General features: G+C 30.2%; 1 protein-coding gene across 1 annotated transcript; it reads right to left on the bottom strand.

Moving 5' to 3' along the window:
* Positions 1–3,499: 3,499 nt before the first annotated feature.
* On the bottom strand, positions 3,500–6,352 carry LOC132752259 (uncharacterized). The gene is made up of 2 exons (XM_060742577.1): positions 4,604–6,352; positions 3,500–3,914 (listed from the first exon to the last, which is right to left on the bottom strand). The coding sequence occupies exons 1-2, from the start codon at positions 5,526–5,528 to the stop codon at positions 3,757–3,759; spliced, it is 1,083 nt and encodes a 360-aa protein (XP_060598560.1). The 5' UTR covers positions 5,529–6,352; the 3' UTR covers positions 3,500–3,756.
* Between the last annotated feature and the right edge of the window lie 5,546 nt (positions 6,353–11,898).

Here is an 11,898-nt window from a genome sequence, read left to right as displayed (position 1 = left end):
TCACGTATGTAACATATATAAAAAGGGAAATATATATATACATGTATATTTAAATATATCAACACGTTTGTTGGGTCACAAGTCACAGGCCACAGGTCACAAGTGAAATGTCAAAGGCAACAGGTCCAATTACAAATTGGGTCAGACCCAAAATTGCAGGATAATAAGATCCCGCTATATCTGCATGAAATGCTGATATATATATAGGTTTACATATTATACTGAAGATAAACAAATACTTTTGGTCCTATCACCTTTCTTTGAGGTATGTCCCATTATATGTGTTTAAAACTACAGCCCCAAGTTTTTTGCGACTTTAATTATATATATATATATATATATATCTGACATCTACTTTAAGTCGACAATATATATTTAAAATCGGGCATTAGGGAGACCAGTGGATTAAGTACACATTTTTTTTTTTAAATATTTTAACCTATATTTAAATACAAGTTTAGAAAAATTAAATCTCAAATCTTTTAAAACTAAATACTTGATTGTTTAAAGACAACATTTGTAGGGTTTTTAACACTTTATGCGAAAAACACTTTTAAAAAAAGCTCTTTTTTGATTGCCGATGTATATTTTCAAGTGCACAAAATGAGTGGTTAGGGAGACATCACTAAAGTTGCAATTATTTATAAAATCTGCTACATATCGATAAAAAAATGGATTTATTTATTTCTGTACGGTGGAATAAAAGTGACATTTGCAATTTTTTTTATTTTTTATTTTTTTTTTTTTTGAAACTTTTTTTTTGTTATTCGCATATTTTGTATTTTTTTTTGTTTTTGAAACTTTTTTTATTTTGTTTTTCGCACATTTTTATTTTTTTTAAACGGGCAAGGTAACTTGTTCCGAGGCATATATTATTATAGATTATTTTAATTATATATAGTAATTGTGGTAAATCTAAACTGTTGAGCCACACATAGTGATTAAAGGCAGCTACTCAGTATGTGACTTATGACTCTTATGAGAGAATATCTTACTTCAAGGAAAAAATACGACATACCTGCTTCACTTTTATCTCCACATTTTCCAAAGTGTAAATGACCTCTTGGTAAACCGCCCTTAAGTTTGCTGTATATCATTTCCCCCACCACATTTCATCCACATTCTGGAAAGAACTTGCATTCTCATATGAAGGACCTTTCATTGTACACAACACATTCTTTTACCTATATTTGTTATGTTGTTTGCTCATTGCTAGGCCTAAAAAAATATGACCTGCATGTACTTTTCTTTAATATAACACAATTGTATTTTGTCTGAGACCTAAAATGACTTAAGTCCAAAATGTTGTATAAAACTTCAAAATATTCATCATACCCCACACACCTTGACAAAATTCTTACTTTGATTCATTTTTTTAATTTAAAGCAAAATGTAAATAACGAAAATATGGATACTCACTGCCTCATGTGTGATATTTTTAGAATAAAAAAGCTACTGACTAGATGTTTGTCAATTCTTTCACAGAGCTGTTGATTGTTGTTGTTACTTAAAAATGTAAACTTCTGGAAGAAAGAGGAATGTCTTGCATTGACCAATGAAAACATTTTACACCTCCCGCTCTTATAGATATAAATATCAATGAAGCTTACGACAGAAAATTGTTCAATTCAGTTAAATTCTTTCATTTAAACTGTATTGTTACTATTTTTAGAATTTCTACTGCCGGAATGAAAATTTCATTCGGCCGTAGAGGTAACTATTTTAAGTAATATTACCGTTGTTATTAAAATCCTCTGAAGTGTATATTTGACAACAACAAATCATTTTTCTGTCAGAAGCAAAGCGCGAGTCGGTATTTACAGCGGTTTTGTACATATCTAACGACGGGGTGGGTATTTAAACGGCAGATTTCAGTCAGTAAAAAAATAATTTAAGTTTTGTTATAAGAGCGGAATCTTACGGCCGGACATGTAAAATGGCGAAGTGGATAGCTTATGGCGGAGCGGATTTTTTCTAACGGCAGATATCTGTCATAAGAATTTTACATTGAATTATATAGTAACAGCAGAGATGTCCCATACCGTTTTCCAAACTTATATAATTCGTCACATATTAATTATTTCATTTAAATCGTGTACAAACGGTTGCTTATAAGTGACCCATTTATCCTTACAAAATGAAAGTAACTTTGAAGTATTGCATAAGAAAGAAAAACCGTTGTTTATATACGCTTACATAAAATGCGTTTGTATGGTTTAGGAAAGTTCACAACACTATTTTAAGGAAACATTAAACATTTTATTTCAGTTACATACAAGCCAAAATATGGTAATATATCGGGGAAACCTCTCCTACGCAACAGAAAAATACACTGTCACATAGGTATATGTAATATTTTGCTGAACTCTATTCTATATTTGATTTAAGTATTTGTGTTTTTGAATTCAGTGTTTAAATGACGAATCCTTGTGGATACAGATGTATGTGTGTTATAAAGTAATATTTTTTAAACTTATTTGCATAATAATTCTTTACTAAAACTCATCCAATTCCTGAATTACTATTATAATGTAAAGAGAAACAACTGATATTTTCAATGTTTGAATATATACAGGTGAAACATTTATACTTATGTTTTGACAACTAAGGGAACTATCGAGTTGCGGGGTTCTATACCGCGGTACGTATTGAATGACACTGTATCATAACATACCTGTTTATAGCCATACTGTTGCACATCTATTTTAATTGATCCCTCTTGTGTCAGGCCATTGCCGCTGATGCATGTTTATTTTGTTTAATATACATGTATGTATAAATATTGTATATAAGTTAATAAATTAATAAATATTTTAAAGTGAGTTGAATTGTTTTTAGCTTTTTATTGTTTTTTATTTCAAAAAAATTTGAAACATGTGATGGCAATTTTAACGTGCAAGCGCGGACCAGTATATTCCAGTTTATTTTATGAAACATCTTATAAATTTTAAGATTGAGTGGCATTGTTGTTATTAATTTACAATAACTGCTATTTATTAAGGACACTTAAGATGACGATAAGCTTTAATATGCTGTAAAAGAGAAAAAATAATCACATACATGTTTGAGAAAAGTCGACATTTACATGATGTTTTGTACACTGATAATTTTGTATCCAGCCTTAAATGTTATTGTATATTTGACTTTTTTTCTCTAATTTGCAGATGATACAACGATAAGTCTGGAAAAGTCAAATGATTCCTTAAATCATTTGTTTTAAATGCATATCGATATTTCACATGTTATGCTATACAAAATCTAAGGTTGTTTCTTAAGCAGACCCTCACCCTTTACATTGCCTAAGGGTTAACCTAACCCTAACGTTAACCATAACCCACAGGTATTTGAACTTCAAGAATGTTATAATAAACCTAAGGTTGTTTGTTTAGCAAAATCAAAGTATTGGCAAAATAGAGAGAAAACATTAATTTGTATTGGATTTGTGATACTAGGCTGACTCGTGTAGAATGATTGGCTTAAACTTTCAAAATAGATAAAATATTTACAAATATAATTTAATGGTAAAAAGTAATGTTATAATACAAAAGGCATGTGATTTAAAAAAGCTAGATATGTATGAGGAGTATCAAGTTTAAAAACATGCTTTTGTTTGTTTCTTTATATTACCTAATTAACAAATTGTCTTCTTAAATGCATTTCACAAGATTTTTAGTGCTTCGACCAGTAAATGTTATTTGAAAGACACTATTTAAAATGATCATGTTAATTATGTCCAGAACAATAAAGCCAAAAATGTTAATGTAAGATTTGTCCTGATAAATCAACCATTGAAGGCTTTGCTGGAAGGTTTTCAAAGTCGTCTAACCAATTTTGAAGTAGTTTATTTGTTTTTCCAAAGTGCGATTTGTAATGTAAACCTTTTTCTCGCCAGTTGGTTGATAACCCAAGATGTCCTAAAAGTAAGATACATATATATATGTATTCAGGTTAAAACACACATACATGTATACATAATAAAAACACGTATGCAATTACATATAACAAAGTTGTAATAGAATATTTTGGAAGTATCTCGAAAATTAATATCATGGAAGGCTCATAAAATAATAAATAATAATGATGATAAAAACAAAATCTAAAAACTTACATATCAGACAATATCAAATGTATCTTTCCTTTATATGACTAGATATCACTTAACATATTTATGATAATGTGACGATGTAAGTGGAAACATGTATAAAGTAGTGTGCAATAACCTCGGATTGCCCATGAATACACGAATGTTTGTTTCCAATGGGGTCCTTGGATACATATCTAAGTCAAGAGCTAAATTGTGAGTTTTGCCAATTTCGGCACTTTTTACGTGATACATAAACGAAATCTTTCCTGTATGATAAATTTATTTTGAATGCATACTCATCGTCTGGTAACTTCATATTTTCAAAAAAAAAAAAAAAAAAAAAATGATAGCGGTGTTCAACTCCAACGAAAAATACTATTATTTAGTTGAAGCAGATACAATTAATATAAAAAAGGAAGATTAAAAAGAAATGTACATTCTTTATGCATCAATTTTTGTAATCAATCATATAACCAACAATTTATTAGCAAATATCATAGATAATAATAATAGTCTTACCTGGAATATTTGTATAAAGTGTGTACTCCGAGTTGATATATGCATGGTACATATGCCAAACTGTCCACACTTCATCGCTTCGTTGTTCCCTTCCAGTATACCACATGCTTATTTTATTGTTTGGTATATACAGACTTAATGTTTTATTATCGCAAACTGTTTTGAACCAGTTTTGAAAATGAACCCAATTATCCCTACTGGGTGAAAAACCCCACGATCCAATAACAGGATACAAAAACACACTTTCCTTGGATTCCAAAGGGGGTGGCGTATTTTCTTTTATATGATGCACCATAGAAAGTCTTTGTAAAGTATAACCATTTATATACGGGTATGCATCGTACTTTTTATGAACGAGCTTAAGATACCTATAAAAAAACTTTGAAACTGTGAGATCATCTTCCAGTAGAACTGCAATCTCAGAATTTTCTTTTTCTGGCCTCCAGGTAGAAATCCATTGTCCGAAAATACCAGCATGCTGAACATGGGGAATAACTTGATATTTTCCATGCAAGAATATGAATGATTTTGCTGCTTTAACTGTTAATTCATCCAAACTATCGTTCACTGATCTGTCTATCCAGACTTCCAACTTTACATCATCTCCATTGTAGGACGCGGCATTTAAAGAATCAAGTAATCTAAGAAGCGATTGATACCTATTATACACAATAACAATTATCCGTAAGTCATACACGGCTTTGTCACATAATTGATAATTTTGCAATTGCATTCTTGTGCAGTATAATGGATCTAACATCGTTTTATTTTCGAGGTGCACTTGTTGAGAATATGTAGAGCAATTACCTTTTAACTTAATCCGTTGAACACCCATTGTCTTACTGTGTAGACATACCCTTACAATAGTAATAAAACATGCAATGGGCAAAATGCATGCGATTTTTCTAAATTGTTTAACATTCATTATTTCTATGCTAAACTAAGTCAATGGAGGCCAATTATTTTAGATCTGCATGAAAAACTACAGTAAAATTGTATTAGTTATTAATTGATACGTTCCATACATATTTACTTTCGTTTATTAAACATTTTCTTAAGAAATGCATAGACTTTCACAGGTGTAAATTTATATGGATATGTATTATGATTCATGGTTCGCTGATCACTTTATTTACACACAAATACGAGCGAAACCTTAAAAAGTAATATAATTTATTGTAAACATTATGATGCAATCGCATCGGCTTTAGCAGAATTCATCATTTGAACCTGAATTTTGTCAAATTCAATCAACATCCACAAATGGCGTACTGAACTTGAATTTTTAAAGGGATCAGATGTAATAAAACTTGAATGGACACATATCTTTTAAAAATATTACAAAAAATATAATAAGTATAAAGAAACGTCAAAGACTAACTGGCGTATACACGCCACTTAAAACTTTCTTTACACTTTAATATTGCACAGTGTACACTATGGTGGGTTTTTGACTTGTACGTTTCTCCACCTGATGGTTGTATGTGTGTTTTAGACACAACATACATCCGATTAACATGAAAGAAAGTATCTTGAATTTAGATTAAATTACGAGTTATCAAGTCGAAATTTCGAGTTAGTAACTCGAAAATTCCAGATTATGTTTGTTTACATATATATTAAGTATCTAGATAAATTAAAATAGTTTGTATCATGATGCATGAATTGTCATATCACATTTAACCAAAACATCTATGAATATGTTTTAAAGTTTTCATAATGAATTTATTTAAGGACAAATACTCACCATATCTGCCCCAAAGAACGTTCTATCATTACTATAATTAGTACAACATACTCCAATATTACCTCGTTCACACAGATAAGCGCGGAATCAGAATTTCCTTTTACTCGAATGAATATTCCACAATTATTTTACACATTTACGGGACAGTTCAGCCAGATACGTGACACGCCTGTTTTCATGTTTACTTCATTTTTGTGATTGCAATATAAGTTTAAATGTATTCGTTAGTGACAGGAAGTATCCATTGAAATCTATAATAGTCAAAACGTCTAAATATCAATAACAATATCACAATTATGACTTTTAGAAGCTATCTGCAAGTGACAAACACATTTTACATTTCAGATGCGTATTTTTACAACTATGGACACTTCTTTGTATACGTGGAAGAATACGATTCCAATCATACCAACGTTCACAAACAAGTTGAAATAATTCAACAAATCAAGAAGAATAAATGACAGGAGAAGGTGAAAGAGAGTGAGTCCCGTAAATGATAGACTCGTAAATGTTAAACATTTCTGTTTGGCAAGGGATTTTTTTGAGAAATTGTTGAATGGTTACATAAATGACTACAAACAAGATTTATATCAGCTTAATCTGAAGTCTTATAACATTGGTATTTATAAAAAATAAGTTGTGTATTTTGTAAAACGCATGGTTTTTAAGAGTATCGTAAATAATTTTGTAAAACAAACGCTTGTAAAAATTCAAATTAACGTGAAATCCATTACAGAATGGTTGCACAGATACCCTTAATCTTCATATTTAATGTTATCTGTATTAGTGTAGACTTAATATTACTATGGAATAAACCATTAATACGTTACCATGTATGATTAACATTGTTTGGCAGTTAAGTCTCGTAAATGATTCCGAATGTAAAGACAAGCAATTCAAGTTTGATTTTGAAAAAAAAATTCGTTATATCAAAAACAGTTTTTTTGTGTCAAAATCTGCAATAAAAGTGACGAAAATAAGCTGTGTTTACTATTAACCATGATTATATGTACAAAGATACGTGCAATGAAACACATTTCATTTATTTTCAGTTGAAGACAACTCTTCCGTGCAAAAGCCATTCTCATTAGCAAAGTCAAACAAATAAGCTTATGAACTGGCGTATAATAAAACCATTGATGTAGTACCAATTCGACATGAAGACTAATTTGTGTAATCACTTTGAGGAGTTACATATGCTTATGCCTTTTGTTTGATAATGTAATATGTCACAGGTGAATGATAATATAGGATTTTTTTGTAAAATATTAATATGTATAGTCATTTGCACATACTACATACCAACAGTATGATTATAGGCTCACATGACCCTTTTAATGAATTAAAAAAAAACAAAAAACAAAAAAAAAACACGAAAATATATGATTAATATATTGAACAAATAAGCTTATATATGAAAATAACAAGGTTGCGAATCTAAAACTTTTGCATTAGCCATTCTGAGAAGAGAACGGTAAATCAAAGAAAAAGTGCACATATATATTTGTCCAGTGTAACTAGTACGAAGCATATTAAACGTTATGAAATTGTTTGCATGTTTGAGGTTAAACAAACTTCATGTTTCGGTGGTTGGTCACCCTTTACTCTAGAGTTCCTAGAAAACTAACCAACAATCAATATTTTGTCTGCTTGTGATCGATTCCAAACCTTACGAATTAGGAAATAGCATAATGGCCGTAGAATGCAATTTAAAAGATAATTTGTCAGAAGAATTACGTCTCATCAAAGGATCAAACAAGCGACATATGTATTAAAGACAAATATTACCTCAATTTATTCCTTTTAAATGCATACGGGCAACTAAACGGCATAACTTTTTTTCTTTCTTTTTTTAAATTGCTGCGCTTAACATCATATTTCATGTCATTATGCTAGCACTTTAAGTTCCAAATATGTACATATGAAATTGTTAATAGACTAAAAAATAACGTAGAAAACTCATTAAGCATTACATGTTTCTTTTATGACGTCATCGAAGTAATTCTGTTAAATGATGGACGTCATTTCTGTTAATTTTTGTTGATATTGTTAAAAACACTAGACGCCGATAAAAAAGGGAAAATGACGGACACTTGGAAATTAGAAAATCGCACAATCATAAAACGATCATAGGGAATGACAACTACATAATATTTGATAAAAATCAGCCGATGAATAGAAAAATAAACTTGCACAAGTATTAGAATAAGTGGTATAAAAATTAGTGATGGACATAATTTTAAGATTCAGTAACTGTCATTGACTGTAACGTTGAAGCACAAGTTGAACACGTTATTATTACGTTGACGCCAATAAACTTTTTGGACTGCGCCGCTGTCGCCAACGTGTGTTTATATTAAAGTAAATATTGCTGTAATATAAAAATATACTAACATGAATTTTTCTGTGCTTATTTGTTTATTATTTTTTCTAAAAAGTGTAAAAAAAAGTTCAAATTAAAATCTCAAATACTAACTAGACGATGCTTCATGCGAAACATTTAAATGTTTAAAGTAACAGAGACGGACGCCAAATCAAAAGTGATCACAAAAGCTTTGTGACAGGTGAGCTTAAAACAGGTGGGTGCGTTGGTATTGGGTTCGAGCCGTACGGTCCGATCAAATCTGTTTCAGGATTATGCATGCTGTACCGTCCTCAGTATAGTTTGCATCTTATCAAATTCATAGCATAAAATTATATTTTGTTTATGTTTTCCTTGAATAATAATTTGAAACGTGCATTTTTGCTCTTTTTTATATGAACTTGTTTTTGGATTCTTGGGGCTATGCCCAAAACCCCCTTTTATAGGCCTACATGTTGTCAAAAGCTGGCTACGCCCATGCTACAGTCAAGCATGAACAAAGTTCTGAAGAAAAAAACATTACAATTACATGTTTTCTTGTTGCAAACCCCTTAATATAAGAACCAATCAGGAGTATGGTTGGTGATCCTGATCAATTGAATGACCACATACACATAAAACATGGCTGTATATAATTGTGACGCGCCAGTATTACTCTAATCGCTGTTTAATCGGCGTTTCTTTAAATGGCAAAAAAATGATACAAAGTCTATTTTAATGAACAAAAATCCTAGAATTGCCATTCATGAAAATTTGTATACAGGCACCAAATAACATTCAGGAAAAGGGATATAAATGTTTATAAACAAGATCATTCAAGCACCAGCCACAACATATTGTAAAAGAGCGCAAAATTACCAGTACCTTTTATTTCCCCCAATCTAAATATATATATGTGTTGTTTTTATTTTTTCTGCCTTTATTTGATTACGGTCCAGAGGCCCTTGTGTTTTTGTCTACGGTCACGGTTAAACTTGAACCTAGTGTAATTATAAAGTAACAGTGGTTTATTTGAAATAACGCATACCATATACTTTATCTGAGATATTGCAATGTGAACATCAGCACCATGCGATAATGATATAAGAATTGTCTTCAATACATGTAACACTAAAATCTAAATTATAACAAACATCGTCTCCGTAAAAATACAAGCGGACAAATGGCTCCAGATCATTCATCTGAAAAGGAAGCATGATGCAACACTTTTTTAAAAAAGGAAAGTGGACGAATTGCTTCATTAAATACGATTTCTGTAAGATATAGCTTATTAATATGTATGCTTAATCACGCATTTCATGGTTGTTTTTTGTTCTTTATATATAATTTGGTATCACTGGCCTGGGAAAGAGGATAGGCTCCTTCTTTTGTGCTTCTGTAATTTCATTCAATTCTGGTATTTTTTCACTTTTCTGTCCACTGGCAAGCTATAATCAGGAAAAAATGTGTACCCCCAGATAACTCATATATTTTAGTTCCCGATAACATCTTTATGTTATACTGGGGTCAAAAAAGAAAAGTATTCATTGAACATAAGAGCAGAGTTTATTCATTAGGATATTAAATAATCATATTGCTATTTTTTATTGATTATTTTTCTAGTGATATTTTACCTTACCATTCCAGCTTTGGATTAATTATTACAACGGTTTTTAATTATTTTAAATACTTTAATGCATGACTTGCAGTACTGACCAAACTAACAAACTGTGTTACCTTAACCTTTTATAAAATCTGCTGATGCATGTTTTGATCATAACATTGAGAAAACTAAATTGACAAATATTCCAAGATATACCATTTGAGGACCAAAGAGTAAGTTATCACATAAAAAAAACCATTTTATTATCAAGGTCCTCAAGATGGTGTCTTTATCAAAACAAAATTCCTGTCGGCAAAATTTAATCCTCATATTTGTTTAGATTTCCTCTCTTCAACTCCAGAAGCAATTTACTTATCAAATTGGCAAGTATCCTCTAAATCAGAATAATCATTTTATTCAAACTATCCTATACATTTAATTGCCATAACCCCTTTTTGCATTTGACGTGAATGCAAGATGTATGCAAGCTCACTCAACTATTCCCAGTGTTTTAATATTAAAAAGAGCCTGTAAGATGCAGAATACCAAATTAAGTCTTCCTCTGTTTGATTTCTTGCATCTTCCTGATAATCATACATATTCATTATAAAAATATGTTTTCTCGTCTTAATGACTTGATATGCACATATAACAGAACCCTTTGGGGGTAGGGTAACTAAAAAAAGAGTTAACAATCAAAAAGGTGTAAGTTGGTGGTATCAGAGTAATCACTTAAAAAGAGTAAGTGGATGTTAACTAAAAAAAAGAGTTAACCCTCAAAAAGGAGTTACTTGGGGTAACTGGAAAAATAGTAAAGTCTTAAAAAAGGGTAAGTAAGGGTAACTAAAAATGAGATAACCCCCCAAAAGGAGTAAATTGGGGGTAACTGGAAAAAGAATGAACTTTTAAAAAATGGTAAGTTGTTTACTAAGAAAAGAGAAAAAATGGTAAGTAGGCAGATCATAGAAAAGAGTACACTCTAAAAAGGAGTATGTTGGGGTAACTGAAGAAAAAATAAATTCTCTTCATATATCCATAACATACCAGAAACTTAAGAAACTTAATTCTATTCTTTAATTCAATTGCAAAAAAAAATGCTGAATAAAAATGAAATATAACACTTTAGTTAATGCATTTATTTATATCATTAATGTTGATAGTTTAGAAATTATCGATACACTTAACTTTACTGTAACATTTATTCTATTTAATCATATCATTGAGATATCATTTTCAACAATTCCATCATTATTGTTAACATTTACCCAAATATAACATGAAAGTGAATAAAATATAACAAGTTTTGTCATTTCAAGACATACTCACAGTATAAGAAAAAGATAACTTATGTTTCAAAAACAATCCTTTTTCTTATTTATCTTTTTAATTTTATACAATATTATGGACAATATATAACAAAATATATTTTAATATGAAGAAAGCATTTTTTAAAAGAACATATCTTTATTAAATGAGATAACGCGCTAGTTTTACTTCCGGTGATAATAATCATTTACTCCCAGAGTAAACTCTACCAATAATCGAGAGTTAACTATATGAGTAAATGGTTATAACTCCCACTGTAACACTAACCGATATTTATT

This window comes from Ruditapes philippinarum, unplaced genomic scaffold (assembly GCF_026571515.1).
Source record: "Ruditapes philippinarum isolate M1 unplaced genomic scaffold, ASM2657151v2 ctg4248_1_1_1_1, whole genome shotgun sequence".
Classification (NCBI taxonomy): Eukaryota; Metazoa; Mollusca; class Bivalvia; order Venerida; family Veneridae; genus Ruditapes; species Ruditapes philippinarum.
The sequence above is the reverse complement of the archived record's forward strand: the minus strand, read 5'-3'. Positions and strand labels throughout refer to the sequence as shown.

Bases quoted from the DNA above. Each gene is read 5' to 3' on its own strand.
- LOC132752259 (XM_060742577.1), bottom strand. From the start codon at position 5,528: ATGAATGTTAAACAATTTAGAAAAATCGCATGCATTTTGCCCATTGCA. The intron at 3,915-4,603 runs GTAAGACTATTA...TCTTACTTTTAG, and splicing joins ACTTTATACAAATATTCCAG to GACATCTTGGGTTATCAACC.